General features: G+C 46.6%; 2 protein-coding genes across 4 annotated transcripts; one reads left to right on the top strand and one right to left on the bottom strand.

Moving 5' to 3' along the window:
• Window positions 1-965: 965 nt before the first annotated feature.
• Window positions 966-14867, top strand: nek6 (NIMA-related kinase 6). 3 transcript variants are annotated; one of them, XM_069677189.1, is made up of 10 exons: window positions 966-1054; window positions 9424-9524; window positions 9707-9844; window positions 10380-10442; window positions 10529-10639; window positions 10729-10837; window positions 11116-11223; window positions 11321-11415; window positions 13268-13381; window positions 13848-14867. In XM_069677189.1, the coding sequence occupies exons 2-10, from the start codon at window positions 9447-9449 to the stop codon at window positions 13956-13958; spliced, it is 927 nt and encodes a 308-aa protein (XP_069533290.1). In that variant the 5' UTR covers window positions 966-1054; window positions 9424-9446; the 3' UTR covers window positions 13959-14867. The 3 variants fall into 3 exon arrangements, with proteins under 3 accessions (XP_069533290.1, XP_069533292.1, XP_069533291.1); XM_069677191.1 differs by lacking the exon at window positions 966-1054 and adding an exon at window positions 3206-3266 and having other exon boundaries at window positions 9427-9524; XM_069677190.1 differs by lacking the exon at window positions 966-1054 and adding an exon at window positions 3209-3266.
• Window positions 14868-19254: 4387 nt separating this feature from the next.
• psmb7 (proteasome 20S subunit beta 7) lies at window positions 19255-23007 on the bottom strand. The gene is made up of 7 exons (XM_069677168.1): window positions 22918-23007; window positions 21620-21713; window positions 21412-21509; window positions 21013-21269; window positions 20329-20387; window positions 20098-20249; window positions 19255-19458 (listed from the first exon to the last, which is right to left on the bottom strand). The coding sequence occupies exons 1-7, from the start codon at window positions 22977-22979 to the stop codon at window positions 19347-19349; spliced, it is 834 nt and encodes a 277-aa protein (XP_069533269.1). The 5' UTR covers window positions 22980-23007; the 3' UTR covers window positions 19255-19346.
• Between the last annotated feature and the right edge of the window lie 94 nt (window positions 23008-23101).

The raw sequence follows: 23101 nt of genomic DNA, 5'->3' as shown, positions 1-23101 counted from the left end.
AGGCTTTTAGACTATAGACTATTTCCACACCAGAATTCAACATAAGCTGATGGATACACTTTCACCAAATTTCCAGCAATATAACATTATATGTATGGTACATTATGGGTTATCAAAATGATGTTGTACCCTTAAATATGTCCTGATGTCGCCCCAGATTTTCACAATCCAGCGTCCTTTCAGATGCTGAATGATGCAGTGATAATGATTTGTCAGATCTCATCATTTATGTGACTTTATATGAAGTTCTTTAAATGTTATACAGCTGGATCACAGCAATGCAGTCTTGGTATGTCACTGTTTTGGTGCCTACAGATTGGGACTGTGAGCAACAGGGTGCTGGCTGCAGTTCACTTAAGGACCGCCAGGGTCACAATAACAAAGACTTTCTGAAACACAACTAAGTGCCTTTAAATAAATAACAGATGTAACAGAAAAGACTATAAATTGAAATAAAGAAAAAGTTTCCCGCCTCTTTAAATTCATGTGAGATATGAGGAGCTTATGATCTCAGTACTTCCAAAAGCTACAACCCTGAATTAAGTTACATGTGATAATGTTTATCACAGGCAGAAAACATGCCAGACTTATACTTTCAGTCACGTGCAAACACTTTCATATCATATTTCATTAAAGAATAGACCCCTCCCACATGTGAGGGAGAGAGTGGGTGAGGAGAGAGAGAGAGAGAGAGAGAGAGAGAGAGAGCTGTGACGTTTGACCTACTTTTCTACAAACACTTGTGTCTGCCTCACCACAACTTTACTCTGCGGAGGATTCACTCTTTGAAGTATCCCTCCACTCATTCAGCCTGCGTGGCAGCAAACCGCAGAGACAGAGAGAGAGAGAGAGAGAGAGCGAGAGAGAGAGAGAGAGAGGGGGAGAGAGGGAGGGAGAGAGAGAGAGAGAGAGAGAGAGAGAGAGAGAGAAGGGGGACTCTGGGGGAGGGAGGGGGTCTGTGTGTGTGTCGCTGTGAGGAGTTGCTCAACAACACGGGCCGATGTAACTTGTGGAAGCTGATCAAAAGTTGCAGGACGTACTGACTCCTCTGCAGGTAAGACGTGAAGCGCTCATTGTGCAGATGATATCGGTGATGCGTTCAAAGACATGCAGAGTTTCTGCATGATTCAGCTCTGTTGACATGTATTTGTGGTCGCGTATCGTCTGAATGGCCTCTCAGGCTGAAGCTAGGTGTGTTACTGGTGTTAGAGAACCCACGGAGCGCGCACAGCAGCTACAGCGTCAGAGACACAGAGACATATGGAAATGATATCTCCCCGCTGCAGCCCGGACGGAAACGAGGCTGCTCTGATTCCTGCTCTCTGCTTTAAACGTGTTGTTATCCGCAGTTTGAAACAAAGAGCTGTGCGTCAGATGTGCTGTGTCAGGGTAGAAGGTACACGAGGAAAAGAGCAAAACACTGAGGCTGAAATTCAACTCCAGTTGTTCACTGGGTCACAGTTTTAGTTTACATATGGCTGCTGCCAACTCAGTCTAATGCTCTGCTGCCTACACGAAGTTATGCTGCTGTTAGCCACGCTGTTTAAGAGCTATTTATTACATACTTATTTACCCTGAGTGGGATGTAATCTTTCACAACAGGAAACTACAGCCAGGCATCACAAACCTCTGCGTTATTATTCTGTTTTTTACCTGTAACACGAACACAGAACAGAGGAGGCAACACATGGTGAGAAGATAAGACAAGAACATGTTACCCAATAAAACCTCCAAATAATCAACTCAACAACTTTATTGATCCCGTTAGGGGGAACTGGTTTAAAGCAGCTTGTGCAGAAAAGCAGAAACACAAACAACATGCTGACAACATCGCTGCATTACAGACAACTAGAAAACATGACAGAAACTATCAGCAGAAAGTAACAACAAAACGAACCAAGCAGTTTGTTCAACACAGTTCTGAATGTTTTGGAATTATTGTGACGGAGCTGAATTTATTAGAGAAAGAAACACCAGTGAATGTGTTGTTGCTGTCAGACGAGGAAAGAAACCACAAAATATTCACTGTGATGTTGTACTCAATATGTGTGTGTGTGTGTGTGTGTGTGTTCGTTCCTGGTATGTGTTGTTTGTGTGTAGAAGTGAACATGACATGCATCACATGCAGCAGCAGCAGGGTGAGCGCTGTCTGCAGGGTGGAGGGGGCGTGTGGGCCTGCGTGTTGAGGGGCTGCTGGCTGCTGGTTCCGAGAATGCCTGGGCACACGGGGTCACATAACTGTCTAAAATTAGTCACGTGTCAGCTGTGACTGGGAGCCAGGGTCCTGTGTGACTGGGAGGACTGGTCAGTGTCCCCCCAGCAGGAGGGCGTGTCTGCGCTGTTCCTCTCTAAGAAGAAGCTGTGACACGGAGCCGTGTGGATCATTATGATGGATGGAGAGCTTCTCATCAGTCTGTGTCACTGATACAAACGTCAGCATGCTCACTGAGCCGAGTGGCTTCTGAATGAGAGACTGTCAGAGTTAGAAAAGTCTGTTTTATAAATCAGGATGTAAAACGTGTCAATGACGAGAAATTAAAATGTCTGCTGCAGCCTGCTCTGCTGAGCACGCGCCCCCCCCCCCCGTGAGGTCATGACAGGTCTTTCATTCATAGACTGTATATAGGAAGTGGAAGTTGCCACTGTGACATCACCAGATGGTTTGTGGATAACTAACCACAGAAAGCGAGTCTGTTCACTTTATAATTAGAACTAAAAGATACGACGCTTTTATTTATCAACATTTAATAACTTGAAGTCAATATATTTGTCACATATTAAAAGTTTAGTGAAGTTTAGAGGATAGAAACTATGAATCAGCAGACTCTCCACAAAGAGTATGATGATTAATGGTAATTAATGATAATTAGTGATAATACATGATAATTAATGATAATTAATGATGATAAATGATAATTAATGATGATAAATGATGATAAATGATAATTAATGATAATTAATGATGATAAATGATGATAAATGATAATTAATGATGATAAATGATGATAAATGATAATTAATGATGATAAATGATGATAAATGATAAGTCCCTGGCGTGATGGTTGATGCCCCTGACCTAGGCGGTCCACTGAGAGTAGAGTGTGTGGTGATGTTGAAAGATGAAACTGATCTGAAGCGTCTGAGAGGAAGTGGAGAGAGCGAGAGATGACTAACCAGAGAGATATTTTGGTGCAGAGAACAAGGAACTCAGTGTTTGAACGCGCTGCGGTTACAGAGCACTGAAGGAAAGTCTGGATGCTTACAGGGTAAGGGACCGACGATCATTCAAACATTATTACTGTTTTCATATTGATATATTGATTAACAGGACTAATATGTGGTTTGTTATTAATAACCTGACAGTCGATTGTCAAACACGAAAGTTAGAGAGTCGATAACATGTTAGTTCAGTTTCATGTCATCACTTTGTTAACTGTTGATCTGCCTGCAGCGGAGACGCCTCCTGTCTTTTGCATTAAATCTAAATGTGATTAATAAATGTGAGGAGGTGAGTCGCTCTCAGAGGTCTGCAGTCTGACCTTGTTTGGCCTCCACATTAACCATGTGATGCACTTTACACATGTTCATACTGTAAGCTCGGTGTGATCAGAGTGCAGCCTCTGTGTTTGTGGTGTTTCTCCACCTGACACCTGAAGACGCAGGTGGAACCTCTTCATGTGAGAGTCGTTCCTTTAGCGCGCTCGACGTCGTCTTTCTGTTGCTCTTGTTATGAATGTGTGAAGATCACGTCCCCGTTCTGCCAAACGTTGTCTCATCACTCAGTGTGAGCACAGGACCGTGTCAGAGTCTGGCTGCATGTTTTATATTGATTTGAATATGTTATTGATCACTTTCCAAGCTTCTTTCTTTGACTTCCTGTCTGTGATCAGAATCATTCGCTTCTTTTAGTCCTCTTCACTCTCTATAAGAAGACTTTCATTCATTCATAATAATCTGTCTCTGTTTCTGATCTGTCTGTGTTTCTGTGAAACTTTGTAACAAAGTGTTTTATGAATATAACACTCAGCTTTGCTCTGCACACACCTCCTGCTGATGCATCCATCCAACTCCTTCAGTCGAGTCTCTGACACACATCCTCTGGGTCTGATACACGTGACCAACAGTGTGATGAAGACACGGGGGTCGACGTCAGGCTTTGCTAAAACTGTGAACGCACATGTAACACAGATATCACAAGAAGATGTAGAAGCTGGTGCTGCTGGTGCTGCTGGTGCTGCTGGTGCATGACGGAGCTGCAGACGTAGACATAAACACATTGAATGGATCCTTTTGTCAGGATATCAGAGTCAGTACACTGATATCAGTATCAGTGCATGTGCTCACAAGGCTTGATGTTTGATTGACTGCTCTGTAACTGGGAGACGGCCAGCATGTGGGAAATGATGCTCGTTAGTTCACCTGTGAGTGTGATGCTGTGCAGGCAGAGAGCAGGACGTCAGCAGGTCCCACATGGACGAAGAAACAGAGAGAGAGACAACACAGGGACAGGAAGGGCTGAAGATCCTCCACTGACCCGGTGTTCTCAGGAAGACGCGGTCAGACAGACAGACAGACAGACAGAGAGAGAGACAGATAGACAGAGCGACAGACAGTCAGAGAGACAGTCAGACAGACAGAGAGACAGACAGAGGAGTTTGGCAGGACGATGCCTCCCCTCTCTCTGTGCCTGTCTGTCTGCTCGGTGACACATGAACAGCTGACATGGTGAGATCTGCAGAGATGTCAAATATTCAGTGAGTGAGACAGAAGGCGGCCAGGCTGCGGATGTGAGAGCGTGAGGGCGACGCGTGTCGTACAGCTGCTCTGTCCTGCACACACCGTGACCGTGTGTTTTCAGGTGTCGCCTCATGTTGAACAGCTTCTGTTTCTCTTCATGTGTGGTGCAAACACAAACACAGACGCTCAAAGGGACTCTTTGTTGCTGACACGAGCTCCTGTGGCTGCACAGTTCCTGGAACAGTTTGCTGATCAGCATCAGATCGTCTCATTGATCGTTTCTAATTCAAACATCAGAGTCAGTAAATACATGCGGCGACACGCGGCTGTGACGAGTCACCCTGCTGCTGTTTTAATCCGTCAGTGATGGAGCTGGTGAAACGGCTCTGATGTTCAGTGATGAAGCAGACAGCGATGTGTTCAGGGTCCCTGGGTTCATCCTGTGGGTCATGATGACTGTTTGGTTATTGATCAAAGAGACGAGTGATGATCCGTGTTCATCTGTTTGACCTGTCACCAACTTCTGACCATATTTACCAGCGTATGAAGCGAAGAACCAGGTGATGAAGTTACACTGTCAATGTGATCATTTAAAGCTGCAACAATAACTCCGTTTGAGTGATCATTAACTGTTAGATCACTGATAACGGATCTGATCAGAAGTCATTTTTTAAGCACAAGAAGGAACGATTGTCTGATTCCAGTTTTTAAAGATCACGTCAAACAGCTGACGACCGTTTGATTCCTTAAAGCACAGGAAGCCGGCAGGGACCTGATCAGATACTGATCGGTGTGTTCAGGAGCCATCGTTCAAACACAAACACGGTGTTGACCCAGAAATGTGAGCTAGCTCGGAGCTCCTGTGCGCGTCAGAGAGACAGATACAAGTTGAATAAAGCATTTCAGTGGATGCAAAAGTAGTAAACTACGGAAGCCCTGAGGGGACACGCATCCATACATTTTATTGATAACGAGAAACCAGCTTTGTTATCTCGAGATGAATCAGTGGGAGGACGTCATGTTGGGCTTTAACACTGATCAAACAAGTCTTCAATGAATCCTGATTCACACGTTCATGTTCAGAGAGTGTCGGAGGAAGGTTTCACCTGGTTGTGTGTGTGTGTGGGTGTGTGTGGGTGTGTGTGTGTGTGTGTGTGTGTGTGTAACAGGTTAGCTCTGTGTGAGTCCAGGCGATTTCTGTGACGTGTCTCTGATTCTCCTGCAGCCCTCTGTGTCACACAGGAACACCTGTGACCTTTATGGAGTTATCTATCGACTGCCGAGGGCTGCAGGGGGCTGAATCTTACCCAGCATGCTTTGTGCAGGAATCAGGAAGTGTTAAAGCTCACGGACACACCTCTGGATGTGTAATAGTTCAGAAGAATCGGTGAAGATTCCCTCCCACTGGTTCTTGTGACGCTCCTGTTGTGTTCTTCGGAGCTGCTGTTTGAAGCAACAGAGGAAAAGGAAGCAGCTGTGTGGGCAACACTTCACACTGTGTCTTAAATGAGGCGTCTGTGGAAAGCACCGCTCAGGTGGAGCGTCACTTTATTCCTGCTTTTATTCTGAGAGTAGAAACACAGATGTATAAAACTGAATGTAGCATGAAATAAGAAACAGGTCAGAGAGAAACGAGGAAATAAAGAAACATTTGACAAAAGCTCATGTCTTTAAAAACCCTCTGGCAGGTGCATTAATAAAGCTGCTTTCTGACCACTGTGGAGCAATGCTTTCACAGGCTCCAGTTTGCACATGTTGTAGAGCAATCATCCGCCTGACACAGTTCTTCAGAAATGCTGCAACATGCAAGGAGAGGAAGCTGCAGAGAGAGCACAGGGTGCATGAGGAAGACAGCAGCACAGCGTGGTGTCACTCAGTCACTGCTGCTCACAGATCACACAGACCACCATCTCTATTTACAGCTTCTACAGAGTCTGGAGGCAGGGACGTGGATTTCTGGGAAGGCAAGTGTTCTGGGTTCCGTTTGAACTACACTTGTAGTCCGAGTAATATTGACCAATCACGTATCAGCAGGCTGCGGCGTCTGCAGAGAAACAGTCCGTGAGGAGAGCGAAAGCAGGCGGAACGTGATGTGTCGTAATGACATCACAGCTCCATCAGCGTGATCTGACGACGACTTAGCTTCTTATTCATCTCTATAAACAGACTCTGCATGCTAACAGCTAACAGCTAACAATCTGTTCTAGAGCTAACATTCAACTTGAGATGAATTCCCCGATGCGGTGTCAACCGACTTCCTCGAATCAGATCGATCTGCCCTCCGTTCAACAAACGAGCGTTTTAAAGGTTTTCTTCTCCTCCTGAGGACAGACCTGACAAAGCTTCATGTAACTTCTTACTAATCTGCATCATGATGCTTAAAAGAGGGCAAAGGTGAGACCTGTCAATCACAAGAGAACGGTTTCTCTTTCTGTAATGATGCAGCACGCGGGAAAGGACGTCTTGACGGGAAGTCGTTTGTCGCTTAGCGCCCGACACGTTCACCGGTGATCATCTCAGACTGTAGCCGATGGGATCTGAGATCGCAGAGTCCATAAAGCAGGGGAGGGTTTAGGGCGGGGCTACCTGTGATTGACAAGGTGCTAAAAGACTCTGAGGATCATTTTATACATTTGCTTTCCAGCCTGTCTTTAGCTAGCCAAAATTAGCATCCCAATTCATATGAGTGTCAGCGTCTTGAGCTCCACCCTTTGTACTGATAATTCTCGTTCCAAATACCTGCTGAACTTAAAGCTTGTAAGAGCCGACACCACCGCGGCTACTTATAGACAGTCTATGGTGAGATGATGCGTTCATGTAGAACACGCGGTCTCTTCAGTGATCGTTAAAACAAGACAGCAGGACGTGAGCTGCTCCCTGAAGAGTCCGATGGGATCAGTCTGTGAATCACATGAGATGAAGTCAAAGAGTCATGAGACTCGGCGTTCCCTCTCTCTGAGCCGGCTGACGGGAACACTGTGCCGTTTCATTTCATGAGTTCAGCCTCTTGTTAGATATTCTGTGTGCTGCTGTATGATCAGTGATCCTCAGCGTGTTGGGTGATAAACAGACATTAATGAACCGTCCTCCCTCCCAGCATCCACACTCAGGCTGTCTCTGCAGGAGCCCCGTGTTGACCTTTCCTGCTCCTTCGTGAGGCTGCTCTTCAAACCTCTGATCTCTGTGATGTCACCGTGTGGAGGAGTCAGGCGGCTCACGGGTCTCTGAATCACAGCGTCAGAAGAACAGTCCCTGTTTGCTGTCAGGAGGCTGGTTCAGTGTCTCTGTGAGTGCGGGCTGCAGACCTGCAGTACCATCAGGTCTGTGTACAGAGCAGTCAGAGCGGCCTGACGTGTGCGTGCAGCTCCCATCTGCTCCTGCGGTGAAACCAGAGTCATGGCTGGAGGCCCAGTTGGCATTTCTGACATTTTACTGGTTAGAGGAGCTGCGAGGTGAAGGTGAGCACATGAACACTAACGCTGAGTCATCAGAGAGGGAGGGGGGGAATAATCCCTGTAATGTTTGTGGATGAGGGCAGGGAGTGAGCTTGACCCAGTTCAGATGTTTGAGCAGCTAACTGTGGTCAGGAGAAGTCATCAGAGGAACAGGAGGAACCTTTAACGAGGCTGTTTCTGCAGCAGAGCGGAGAGAGACACGAGATCTCCCTCAGATGACTCACACAGTCACCAGAAGGTCAGCCTGACCGACTCTCAGGGATCCTCTGAGGGAGAAGTGAGCTCTTTGTTTCCAGCTAGAACCGGAGCGCGCTGTCCGTCATCGTGAGTCTGCACTGAAGACTTCCACAGAGCGGCAAGAGAAAACATGAGAGCTCAGGAGAACCCCTGTGTGTGTGTGTGTGTGTGTGTGTGTGTGTGTGTGTGACGTTCTCGTCTCACCTGTGATGTTCCCTGGAGCTGATGTGTGTGTGAGCCAGCAGAGCTCAGCCTGTAACTTCACACATCAGTCATCATCTGCTCATGAAGACACCTTACTGCTGCACGGCTGAAACCACCTTCAAATTCTTCAAAAACTTCAAATTAAAGTGACCTGAGTGTTGATGAGTTCTCACGCTGACCATCAGAGCGTTACGCTGGAGCGCGTGGGCGCCTGAACAGAGCTGTGTGTTCTGCTGTCGTGTCAGTTTGAGTCTGACTGATGATCACAGCAGGTATGTGTTCCCACCTGAGCAGGTACGAGACCTCTTTTACAGAACGTATATATGTGTCATCATGTAGTTTGTCCAGCAGAGGGCGCTCTGACTCCACAGTTCAGTCTCAGCACCGTCTGCAGCTCCTGTAGCAGAGGCTGCTCCACACAGCCATGAGAGGGCCGTGTTTCGGCCTCTTCCTGTGTGTGCACATGCGCAGCAGCAACGAGGAAGCGCTTCAGTTTAGGTGGTCTCAACATGCAGGTCGGAGTGTGTGTGGTTTCATTACTGAAATGTTCCAAATGTCAGACCTTCCCCTGTCACCTCACGCACAGTTTCCATGTTCACTGTCATTGTGAAAGTTGAGCAGCAGAGAGCGAGAGCTGCAGGAGGCACAGAGAACACGTGGTCCGTCTGCCACTCGTGCTTCCTGCTGTGATTCAGCCTCATGTGGACGCTCGGCGTCTCTGCAGCAGGTCACACAGCACTCACACTCGGCCCTCTGTGTTCACGTGCAGCGTCTCTCTGTGTTGTTTCAGTAGCTGGTGGTTGTGATGTCACGATGGAGGCGCAGAACAACAACCAGCCGACGTTAGACAACCTCAACAACCTGTACAAGATCCCCGCTCAGGACGACCAGGTAGGATGAGTGACCTGTGTGCTGCACATGTAAAGTGAACCTGCATGTGTGAAGCATGAACTCTGTCATTAGTCTACCTACACAGCTGCTTGTGACAGTCAGCCTCCTCTTGTGATTGTGTTCCTCATGTTTTGTTGCTCTGCATCCTTTCACCTTTTAATCTGCTGTTTTTTACTGTGCAGAAGAACACGCAGAGAAAGTACTGCTGCACGATGGCTAACTTCCAGATCGAGAAGAAGATCGGCCGGGGGCAGTTCAGTGAGGTGTATAAAGCCACGTACCTGCTGGAGGGGCAGCTGGTGGCTTTAAAGAAGGTCCAGGTACGCCGTGTTATACTGCTGCGATTATGAACAGCAGTTTAATACTGTTTGTATTTTATGTCTCAGAGAGGCTGGTCTGATGTCGGTCTGTAGCAGCCGACGGGCACACACCCAAACGCCTCAGAGGCTTCAGCTGATCAGAGCTCACACACACGAACACACCGGGCGGCTCGTGCCAATGTCCACTTCATTTACTCTCGGTCAACACAACACACAGATGTGTGCTGCCGTCCATTATTATCCTAACAGTGATTCACAGCATTCCACATCAGCGGCAGCCATCTTGGTTGTTTCCTCACTGGCTCCAGATAACACAGAGGGTTGTGATTGGCCCGACCTGAATCAGGTCTGCTGTAAATCAGCCTGAACAGGAGGGGGAGCAGACACAGACAATAACACACGAGTCACATGTTCAGCTTGCTCCAGCAGTGTTTGAATGTGACTCGCGGAGGCGTCTGATCCGTCGGCCCTGCTGAGTTTCTGATCGCCGTCATGTTCGGTTGTTTTTAAATCCTCTTCATCCTCGTCGCTTCAGATCTTTGAGATGATGGACGCCAAAGCTCGTCAGGACTGCATCAAAGAGATCGACCTGCTGAAGGTAAAGAGGCCCGTCCGATGCATTAACCACGGCTGTCCCTCTGAGCTGAAGGTAACACCTCTGTTTGTCCTGTTCGTCCTCTGCAGCAGCTCAATCATCCCAACGTGATCAAATACCTCGACTCCTTTATTGAAGACAACGAGCTCAACATCGTCCTGGAGCTCGCCGACGCTGGAGACCTGTCCCAGATGATAAAGGTCAGAGGTTATGACCTTCTGATACTGATCAGAAGTTACGTATTCAGCATGTTGACTTGTCCTACCTGTCCCTCCGTCTGTCTGTTCAGTACTTTAAGAAGAAGCGGCGGCTCATCCCAGAGAGAACCATCTGGAAGTATTTCGTGCAGCTGTGCAGCGCTCTGGAGCACATGCACTCACGCAGAGTCATGCACCGCGGTAACTAATGAGCACCGTCACTCCTGTTGGTGCTCGTGTACAACATGCACACCTTATTGTCTCTACTGATGGGGTTCATCCTGTTATCAAACCTGCTGCAACAAAACAAACAAACAAACAAACAAACAAACAAACAAATGTCATTTCAAACCTCTGTCTCGCTCTTTTGTTGTTTGGTCGTAAGAACGCGTCCAGAGTCTTAACATGCTACAGACAAAGCTTGACTTCTCAATGTGTGTGTGTGTGTGTGTGTGTGTGTGTGTGTGTGTGTGAACCAGACATCAAGCCGGCCAACGTGTTCATCACAGCCACGGGGGAGGTGAAGCTGGGCGACCTGGGATTAGGACGCTTCTTCAGCTCTAAAACAACAGCAGCTCACTCTTTAGGTAAAGCGCACACACACACACACACACACACGCACACACACACACATATAATGTATACCTGCCGTACCATCACTCCCTCCCTCTCTGTGTGTGTCAGTGGGCACGCCGTACTACATGTCTCCTGAGAGGATCCATGAGAACGGCTACAACTTTAAGTCTGACATCTGGTCTCTGGGCTGTCTTCTGTACGAGGTGAGCTCACATGACCTTTGACCTTTATTGACACTGAAGGATTCAGATTAATAATAAACTCACTACTGACCCCTGGAGGCTGAAAAGTGTGTTACACCCAAACAGCAGCAACAGACAGGTGATGAGGAACAGGTGCTCTCACAGCGTTTCTGTGTGTTTGGATCAGTCCAGGCTGTGAACACACACTGTGAGTGCTGACGCAGCAGAGCTCACAGGTGTGTGTGATCCTGCAGAGCATGCCATGAAGCTACCTGGTTTCACCTGTACGCTGAGCCTTTTTAAACAGACAGTTATGCACCTAAAGAAACTGTCAGCACGTGTTTCATCTGATGAGACAGTTTCTGAGCGATCATCTTCGTCACAGTGAGACGGTCGCTCAGACACAGGCTGCAGTCTGACACGTGTGGCCTGCAGCTCTGTCACAGCTGCTGATACTTAAAAATACAGTCTCATAGATTTCAATGTTTGTGCTCTTTTTGCACTCTTTAACCAGACGTATACAGCTGGCTCCCTTTTGTATCTGTAGTCATCCATCTTTTTGTTTGTTCAGCCATAGTAGATTACTGTTTAGAGACCGCTTAGCTCCGCCTACCCTCTCTGGCAGACCAACCACTGCTGGCTGATGGAAAACGCGTCACTAACTGGGCGCCGCCACAGACACCCAGCCCATAATAATACTATATACTGCAGATTAAAGGCTTTCATCAGTGGGCCATAGGCTCAGTCAGCATGTGTTACCTCATTCAGAGAGAGAGAGACTTACAGACATTTATTTACATGGAAAAGTTCGAGATCGTTACTTAAACAAAATAGTTCGTCAGCAGTCTCAGCATCCTTTAGACCTTCACGAATCTGTTCCATCAGAATGACACAGTGATGTTTTATTTTCACCTGTTTGTCCCTCAGCAGCAGGTGAGTCTAAGAACAGAGGTTAATTTGTATGTGCAATGTTTCCATAATATTTTCTATAAGAGCAGATCTCTGGCACTGACACGAAGCTCCGCCCACCTCACGGTTGGCTCTGATGGCCGCTCTGCAGGCCGTACACACGCCGAGCCGGACGTTTCCTAACTGATGGTTTTAACTTGTGTTTTTTGTAACAACACGATTTCCATTGAAGGCCTCTGCTTCCTGCCACACAGGAAGCTCCTCCCCTCCTGTTTCCTCTCTCTTTAGAGGTTTACGGACTGAAAACAAAGACCTGCTCCTAACAGACTCGGACCTGCTCGGTTAGAACAGCAGGAGGTTTGATTTACACCTGATGGATGGTTTGGTGTTTTTCTCCAGGTAGAAACCAGGTGAAGTGAGTCACATGATGCTGCTGCAGACATTATTAAAGCAGATCCAGTTTGCCAACACATTGCACATAAAACCTTTCGACACAATAACCTTTAATCTTGTATTTCACTGGAACGCTGAGGCGTTGTTGAGACATCTCCTCACACACAGAGACTCCTCAGTCCTCTGAGCCAACCGAGCGAGCAGCGTCACGTGTCGCTTCTCTTATTGTATGACCTTAGTTAACCTTTGTATTCTCACTTAGTATTACCACAACAAGAACTGATCATCACAACATCTCACTCCCACTGGGTGAATCTTCATGTAAGTGTTCAGGCCTGGCTTTGTTGTAGTTTCCTTCAAACAGCTCGTTCTCTCATCGTTCTAAAGGAAGCGGACACATGTGCAGGAAGTCATCAGGATAAACAAGTACATGACGTCACTGACATGACCTCACTGACATGACCTCACTGACATGACCTTACTTTGGGGCTGTTGGATGTAGTTTCCCGGCTCCCGCTCTATGCCTCCTTCTCAGACGGTCTCTCATCCAGGCTGTTCCCTCCTTCTCCAGATGGCGGCGCTGCAGAGTCCGTTTTACGGGGACAAGATGAACCTGCTCTCCCTCTGTCACAAGATCGAGCAGTGTGATTACCCTCCTCTCCCACCGGACCATTACTCTGAGAAGGTAGGAGTAACATGAAACAGCATGTAGTCCCAGAAGCATTGAGCATGCATGTTGGAGCGAGTCTGGTTGTATGCAGAAGGTGTGAAAACGCACTGAAACAGGAGCTACTACCTGAGTTCACCTGACGTAGTTGTGTCTCATGTTACGATGACTGTTTCACCTGAACACGTGTGATGTCTGCTGGCTGCACCGCGCTGCCACCAGAGGCTGAACCGTCACCACACTGAAGCTGACAGTTTTAAACCTGTGTGACTCAAACACTTGTGTTCTACGTGAGCTACAGAAGCATCACAGTGATGTGATAGTGTCTTTATATGTGGAGCTTTCTGAACCCGGCCTGTCTGATGGAGAGTCAGACAGGTGGAGGTCAGACAGGTGGCTGGTTAGTTACAGCCTCCTCATGTTTGTGATCAATGATAACAACATCATCGTTAGCCTTGAAGCTAACTGAGCTGTCTTTCCACAGCTGCGGGACCTGGTGAGCATGTGCATCAGCCCGGACCCAGACCAGCGCCCGGACATCGTCTTCGTGCTGCAGATCGCCAAACAGATGCACATGTGGACCTCCAGCACCTGAGACCACATCCTGCTCCAGGACCCCCTCTGTGCTGAGTCTGAGGACCTGAATCCCCTGAAGTCAGACCCACCTGGTCTCACCTGGACAGGAGGACAGAAGTGTTTGTTTGCACATCCTGACACTTGTTGTGTTGTTGTTATGGAGGATGTGAGGAGGAGCTTTGGTGGCGTTCAGCGTGTTGAAGGTAGCGTTAATGAAGCCGTACGTGTTCATGTGAGAGGCGACTGCATCTCTGCTCCTCCTGCAGGACGACGATCAGCGTCTCTGATCGCAGCTTCTCTTTAAACCTCCACAGGTCCATTCCAAGTGTACACCCTGTGTGTGAGGCTCAGTGTCTGCAGCAGAGCTACAACATTTATCATCTCTGTCTATCATCATAATCATATCATACTTTTTTATATCGTCAGTGTAAGCGCATCATTTAGGCCTGCAGATGTGATATTAGTAAACCCTTAGCAGCAGTTATGAAGTCAGATTGTGCCGGACGGCAGCTTTGCTAACTGTTAGCTCGCAGCTAACTGTTAGCTCGCAGACAAACATCAGTGTCCCTGTGGGCCTTCATCATTCTTCTGTCTCACCGTGATGACTCACCTGGAGGCAGCGCAGCAGCCTCTTACATACAGTACGTTTCCTAGTGTTCTTATGGTAAACATTTCCTGTTGACGGGGGCACAACAGTGGCTAATGATGAGTTGCATTGTGGGAAAAGAAGAACCCAGTGCTTCTGCAGCTTGATTTAAACTGGACATTAGAGCCCCGTCCCCGTACTCCCTCCTCCGCCCGGCCACGGTTACTGTCACTATTCTTTCACATCCCGTAAATCAGAGCTTGTTCAGAGCGTGTTCAGAGCGCGTTCACAGCGTGTTCACAGCGCGTTCAGAGCGTGTTCAGAGCGCGTTCACAGCGCGTTCACAGCGTGTTCAGAGCGCGTTCACAGCGTGTTCACAGCGCGTTCAGAGCGTGTTCAGAGCGCGTTCACAGCGTGTTCAGAGCGCGTTCACAGCGTGTTCACAGCGCGTTCAGAGCGCGTTCACAGCGCGTTCACAGCGCGTTCAGAGCGCGTTCACAGCGCGTTCACAGCGCGTTCACAGCATGTTCACAGCGCGTTCACAGCATGTTCACAGCGCGTTCAGAGCATGTTCAGAGCGCGTTCACAGCGTGTTCAGAGCGCGTTCAGAGCGCGTTCAGAGCGCGTTCACAGCGCGTTCAGAGCGCGTTCACAGCGCGTTCAGAGCGCGTTCACAGCGCGTTCAGAGCGCGTTCACAGCGCGTTCAGAGCGCGTTCAGAGCGTGTTCAGAGCGCGTTCACAGCGTGTTCAGAGCGCGTTCAGAGCGCGTTCACAGCGCGTTCACAGCATGTTCACAGCGCGTTCACAGCATGTTCACAGCGCGTTCAGAGCGTGTTCAGAGCGCGTTCAGAGCGTGTTCACAGCGCGTTCACAGCGTGTTCAGAGCGCGTTCAGAGCGTGTTCAGAGCGCGTTCAGAGCGTGTTCACAGCGCGTTCACAGCATGTTCACAGCGCGTTCAGAGCGTGTTCAGAGCGCGTTCAGAGCGTGTTCACAGCGCGTTCACAGCGTGTTCAGAGCGCGTTCACAGCGTGTTCAGAGCGCGTTCAGAGCGTGTTCAGAGCATGTTCACAGCATGTTCACAGTCCACATGAAGCGGTCACATCTAAAGAATGAAGGAAAACAAATTACCTTTAGCAAATGATCATGAGAACATTTTAATATCTGTAGATGTAAAGGAAAATGGAATTTGATTTTTTCATAAAAACTAGCCCTCAGGATGTCGATAGACGTTAGTTTCAGTTATTTCCACGTCCCGTTTGTGAAGCCTGATGAATATGACACATCAACACTTTTCCTCAGTAAGATTTGACGCCTTCTCTTTGAAGAGCCACACGCCTGGAGAGAGAGAGAGAGAGAGAGAGAGAGAGAGAGAGAGAGAGAGAGGAGCAGGGTTTTTCTCCGCCTCTGCTCTGACCGTCCTTCATTAAACATATCCTGCAGGTTAAAGGCTCACAGGTGTGTGGAGCTTCGTAGAGGAGCTCACCTGTGCACCGCAGGTTCTCTTTGCTTCCAGACGATTTCTGAAAAGAACTGGAGTTATAGTTTAAACAGTTTCATGCTCTTTATTCTGTCAGCTTCGTAGTTAACTCGGCGTATTTTATATGTTAATGTTGTCTAAATACTTTTATAATAATGAAACGTATCATGTGAGTGTTGGAGGCTGAGAAACACGTTGAAATAAAACCATTCACAGCTGCGATCATCAGTGACCCTGAAGTATCTGTGTGTGACACACAGGTGTGTTTGTAAACACACACAGGTGTGTATCAGAATAACCGAGTGTTGCGTGGTGGTCGAGTCGTGTGGTCACTGTTACTGTGAAGCTGTAAACAGAGAGGAGAGACGCTCGTGTCCTCGTGGAGGCAGATCTGACGCATCCTTCGCTCACCTGTGTCACAGCTCAGATTCTAATAAAGTTTGACGTGCTCAGAAACACGTGACATCTTCTGTTGTTATCTTTCACATGTGTCCGTCATGTTTCGCTCTGTGTGGAATCACTGCTTCATGTTTGCATTTGTAAGAAAAGTGTTCAAAGTAAAGACATCAAACTGCAGCTGCTGCCTCTTTATTTAAATGATTGACGTAGCTGCACAGTATTTCCTCTTCACACGGTGCTGTTCTCATGAGGCCCGTCCAGTCTGAGTCCGGTTCTGCTCCAGGTTTCTGCCTGTTAAAGGCCGTGCTGCTCATGGTGATTTACGTCTCTCTCTAAATAACATAATAATAACTTTATTTATATATCACCTTTAAAAACAAGAGTTTACAAAGTGCTCTGAGAGCCAAGCAAAGCACAAAACCCAACAGGCAGCAGGAGAACAACAACATGGACACAAGACCAAGGGGACAAACACGAAGAAGCAGAGACAGTAAATAAAATAACTAAAAGATAAAAACCAGTAAAAACAATGAAAGAGATTAAAGCAATTAAAGATGGAAAAGAATAAAGTGAAATAAAATTTAAAAAGATAAATAAGTGCCAATAAGAAGACGGCATCACATCAAAGCAGGAGTTTTAAGAGGAGGTTTAAAGGATGTCAGTGATGCTGCGAGCCGCATCTCCTCAGTTGTTCCAAAGCTCTGATGGCACAGCCTCGATGGTTTTAAGCCTCGGCTTTGGAACGACCAGAAGGCCCCACCTGAGGGTCCAAGGCTGCGGCTGGCTCGTATGGTGTCAACAGCTCTGTGGTGGAGCTTGGAGTCAGAACCGTACGAGCTTTCAAAGTGATCAGTACGATCTTAAAATGAATTCTTACAATAAGTGGAAGCCCGCGTGGAGCAGCCAGGACCGCGTGATGACGTCGTCTGTTAAACCAGTGAGAAGAAGAACAAGGAGTCGCTCTACACCTGCCATGTCTGTGAAGTGTCCTCAGACAGCTTGGGTTGTGATTTTGCACAAATAACATCTTGTTTGACAGATGATGGGGAATATAAATGTCAACCAACAGACTCTGACAGGGCGTTCATTGTGAAGAGAACGTCCATCGTTCTGTAAGAAGCCTGCTAATAACAATGTTGTTCATATTAAGTAGCTGTGCCGCAGACATGCTGCGCCCCCTGGTGGATGAGTGCAACATAATTATGACTGCATTAACAACAGTGAGTTTATTTAGTCTGTGAGTGAGAGCAACAGTGAACAGGCAGGTGTTTGTTAAATGTTTGCCTCATTCAGCTCTTCAGGGGTCCGTTTCACAAAGCAGGTTTATTGAAAACTCTGAGTCTGTTAACCCTGAAATGAGGGAAACTTTGAGATTTCCGTTTCACAAAGGGAGGTAACTTAAGCTCTCGGTCAGTTACCGTAGTAACAGACTCTATGAACCTCACCTGGTCGCGCGCAGGTTTTCTTCAGGAAACTCAGAGTTTCTCTCCGTCTCCTCCCTCTAGAATATAAAACCCTCATTCGACTTCCTCATTCATTCAGCCCGTCTCACGCGTGTGCTTGAGCGGTTACAGAATGAAAAGAAGAAACGTTGCGTCTCTGTGCTGCTCTGACCGCTTTGCAAAAGTCTTTTATATTTATGATAAAAAAAATCAAAAGACAAATCTGCGTCAAAGTCATCATTTGTAGATTTTCCACCACCACTGCCGAGAGCGCTCAAATAAGACGCCGTAAGTTACACACATTCAGTTTAATCAACATGAATTATAATGTATGTGAAGTCAGCATCATGTTAGGGATAAAGCTGATGCACATTAAAACAGCCACTGAATGATATTTAATCTGTTTCATATTTAAAATATGATTGAAGTGCTTCCATGTACGTTTTTCTCCCGCTGCATTGCTCCTAAATTAATATACATTTTAGCTTCCGGTCGTGATTAAGTATTAAATAAATAGACCAGTTCAAACTTGCAAATTTACTCGAGCAGCAGTTTCTTCCCACGCCGCTTCTCTCTCTTTTGCAGCTGCAGCCGTGTTACTTTATGTTTCTAAAAACATGCTCGTATTCGCTGAACGTCCGCGTGAGGATTTCGAGCTCCACTGGTGTGACGTAGGAGGACCTCTTTTTGTGTACCGTTGCCATGGTGACTCGTGGTGTCGGGGCTCCATTAATGCTGGCTTTTTACAGTCAGCGTGCACGCACTGAACTCCGGGTGAACCGGAGTTTCCTATCTCAGAGTAGATCGACTCTGAGTTCAGGGTTAGACTCAGAGTTTGTTGAACCTGCTTTGTGAAACGGACCCCAGGACGGTGGAGCTGTGCACATGCTCACTTAGACTACAGAGTCACTCCTAAAGATGTACAATAAACTGTATTCAGAGGGTCATCTGAAGTTAGGGCGAGGCTTCAGCAGTCTGAGTATAAAATAACCTGTTTCCTGCTGGGGGAGGTGTTAACAAAAAAAGGACGTTTTAAACCTCGAACCATCTTCATTTGCTCGTCTTGATCCTTGCAGCTTTATATTAGCTGAGAACAAAAGAAACTTTGAAGTACATTTGAACATGGAGTTGATCCTCATTAAGCTTCATTGTAAGAACATCAAACTGTTACCTCTTGATGTAAAGTACGGCTCCCTGAAGGGCTCATTTCTATCCTGGACTCACGTCTTCGCTCTGAGTCCTTCCCTGTTTCTGGTCGAGGATCTAACACAGAAAATCGTCTTCAGCTGCTCTTTAGTCACACGTTTGAACACACGCATAATAAGCGTTCTCCTCAGTGACTTTAGTAACGGACTGAACACTTATTTTTTATTCCAACGGCTTTAAGGACAAACAATCAAACACAGATCAACTCAAACACTTTATTTGTAAATGATGGAAAAACACGGTTTGTGTCAGGAGGGGAAGTTACACGAAGAAACAGGAAGTACAGGTTGTTTTTTTAGGAGGTGTCCATCGTCTGAACAGATTCCTCCACCACATCCAGAGCCAGCGGGGTCACCACCTTCGTCAGCACACCTGTGGTTCCTCGCTTGTACTTGTAGTCACCAGTTCTACAGCAGGAGGAGACGAGACGTTTTAACGACACAGGTACGATGGGATGTTTCACACATCAGAAGGATTTCATCAGCACAGCATGCACATGTTAGTTATGTAAGGTCACACATGGTAGATGAGTGTTTGTAAAGCAGGTTAGTAGAGCTTCAGGTCAGTTAGTTCTGCACTAACACTCCACTCTGTCTGTACTCACAGCTGTAAGACTCCGCCCTCATTTACTCTTCAGGCAGAACGAACAACAAGACAACAAGTCAGCCAGTGAATGATGCAACATCCCGACCGCAACATGCTCGCTAAACGTGTTCAATCAAATGATGCTCGTCCCCCTTTATGGTACAAGTGGACACTGATGCATCCTGGGTCACTGATGTCAGAGGATCTAGTTTCACACATTCTGAAGTATCGAGTTAGAAAAGCTGCAGAAATTAACCTCCGTCTCCAGGCAACAAACACATGGCCAACACTGGCTGCCATCAAAGACTTTACTGTTGTGAAGAAGAAAACCTTCTGAGGATCCGTCTCCATTCGCTGAACAGCTCGTTTAATATGTCAAACCTTATTATGTGGATGAATCGTTAAAGGATGGAGTTAAACTACAGATACAGTTTTAGAGTCATCCCAGGTTCAGCTCTCACCTGACGCCCTTCTTGTTGGCCTCATCGTGAGGTCTGATGTAGTCCACCTTTCCCTTAGTGATGACACACAGGTCGATGTTGCTGCCGGAGCCCAGGTCATTAAAGATTCCTGCAGCGATGGCGTCTCGCACCATCCGCTTCGCCTCCTCCTCCTTTACAGAGACAAACAGAGTTTGTGAAGTGGAGCCAGACTCACCTGTTAAATGAAAAGTTGCACTGTGGTGAACTCACGTCCATGTCGGGCTTGTAGCGGTCCTCAAACACCGCCATGGCAGCCAGAGACCCAGAGCCTGTGGGGAGGAGAAAGCCCCGACATGATCACCTGAGCTCGGACTCTTACACACAGGTGTGTGTGTGTGTGTGTGCGTGTGTGCGTGTGTGCGTCCTCGTTAAGATTAACGAACAATAGTCAGTTTAGTTCAGAGCAGGATGTGTCTATGGGGTCAAATTAAGGTCAGATGTCACTGTTATAAACGGACAACAACAACAACAAGAAAAAGCATATGAACACTTGTATTGTCACAGGACTAACCCTCAGCTACAACTAAAATCACGACTGTCTTTGACACCTGATGTCCTTTCTCAGACTGTAAACTGCTTCATGTCCCTACAGTGTTATTATTATTATTATTATTACAGTGTGTTCAACCTGATGGGATCTAAAGCCTTGTGTAAAGGTGTGTTTATAGTTTCATCTGAACACAGGTCATACATTGTTGTTTTGGCTTCTTGTGATGTCATTACTTTAGAACGATCCTGTGCATCCTAAGCAGGTTAGGTAGGTTTTGTTATGCAGCAGGATTCTGTCAACAGCTATCTCTCGTTTTGATTTGGTTAAATTAACAGCAGCAGCAATGAACCTGGAACATCACGATCATCATGATCATCAGTGCAGTGTTGGTGTGTGAGACTGACCCATGGTGACGTAGGGCAGCTTGTCAGTGGAGCCGTGAGGGTAGATGCTGTACAGGTGAGGACCGTTACAGTCCACTCCCCCCAGGACCAGAGCCGCCCCGATGTAGCCCTGATACCTGAAGAGCATCTGTTTGAGCATGCGGTTGGCAGTGGCCACGCGTGGCGTCCGTCCTGTGGAGAGGGAGTGCAGCTCCAGGTTGGAGGAGATGATCTGAGTGGTCATCTCTGTGTCTGCAGCTGTTCCTGCTCCACAACAGCTGGAAGAGGACACAGAATCAAAGTCTACTCATCATCTTCGTTCATTTGAAAACACAAAAGCTTCTGTGTGAAACAACACAGGGACATTAGTCCTTATTTTAACCCCTCGTTGTACAGACCCTCTGAGCTCGTGTCACTTACTAAATGTTGGGGGAGATGTAGTGAATCTTAGAGCAGTTCTTGTCTGCCACCACCATGCCTTCAGTGGCTCTGGTGTCAGCTCCGAGGACGACTCCATCCTGCATGGGGCAGAATAATGTGGATGTGTGTAATGAATAATGAGTTATAACTACACACAGCAGTTAGATCCAGCTTCTTCTTCTGCAGCAGCCTGGTTTCTGTCACTCACCTTGAAGACGAGACCACAGATGGTGGTTCCTGTTTTACGAGCAGCAGGTAGGCTGCATCCCACTTTGTTGGCTTCACCTTCCAAAAGTGCATTTCTAAAAATAACGATGAAAAATATTAAGAAAAGTCCACGTGTATGGTGTATGACCATGTGACTGCTGAAACAGTCTGTTAATCAATCAGACAGTCGATAGGTTAATATCTGATGGCTCCAGCGTCACAAGTGAGAAGGAAAAACACTTCATCCAGTCTCACAGAGGAACATCATCTCACACAGGGCTGTTTGAATTCAGCACTTTGAGCTCAGGGACATGTTTCTTATGATTTATACATCGAACATCTCATCAGAGGGGAAATAAAGATGATAAACTAAATCCTGTTAGTAGACAGAAAACTGTTACAACATGCTTCACGAGAAAACAAGAAAAAAGAAAAACACAACATTTACAAGATAATATAACAAAAGTGGAATTGTGTTACCGTACATAAAAAAAGGAAAGTATGAAATACTGAACCACAGTGAAAACAATTAAATGTTAAAGAAGAAAGCATCATTAATCCAAACCCAAAACCTGTTTGGAGCACAGTCTGACCGAACAGGATTCAATAACAGATATATATGGTAACACTATCAGTTAAACTACTCATAAAGTTATGTCTATATGAATAAATGAGTATATTGTATTTTAACTATATCATGATTCTGAAGAACCTGGCTTCACCCACCGAAGTGTTAAACTTAATGTAATCTATTTATAAAATTAATAACACATTACATATTTCCATTTAAGAGACTTGTGATTGTAGGCACATTCTGTTCCTACAATCACATCATCAGTCATACATAGAAAACATAGATCCGTTTATTTATAAGATGTTGTCCTCCCGGTGTACAGCCTTTGAGTTTGACTGTTTTTGCTGTGTTTGCTTCAAAGTAGCTTCAGCTCAACGTTAGTCACTCTGCGGGCGTATTCCCACAGATAGCGGGCTGAATAAAACTAAAAATAAATAGAGTGATATGCTTTCGGTTTTTTATACTAGAAAAAAAAATAAGGAAGCGCCTTCACCCATTAAACCTGTGTTGTGTTCAATCGTAGATATTCAGTGACCCTTGAGTTTATCCTAGCGTGTGGAAATGCCTGAGTCATTGTATGGAACCTAACATGAGCTAGCATCACTGAGCAAGCGGCGTGAAAACTCGTCTTTTCAACAAAACGTCCCAATTCAAAAGGTTACAACGCATTACACTCGGTGGTATACTTGTTCTGCTCTGGTTTCTACCCACAGAGAAGCGCTTACCTCTTGCAGTTCTCGAAACTGAAACCGCTGAGCGGCGGCCGGCTCATTGTCAGTGTCGCCATCTTGGATAATTGAAGGTTTGTGTTTCCGGGAAGTAGAGGAAGTGGCTCAGTAGAGATGCTGCGATTTCTTCTTCTACGTCGGTTTTACAGGCAGCCCGCATCCGAAATGTTGGATTACCGCC

Source organism: Semicossyphus pulcher, unplaced genomic scaffold (genome assembly GCF_022749685.1).
Source record: "Semicossyphus pulcher isolate SPU_LCO1_2020_fin unplaced genomic scaffold, fSemPul1.0.p SCAF_28, whole genome shotgun sequence".
NCBI classification, from domain to species: Eukaryota; Metazoa; Chordata; class Actinopteri; order Labriformes; family Labridae; genus Semicossyphus; species Semicossyphus pulcher.
This window is presented reverse-complemented; position numbering and strand designations above follow the sequence as displayed.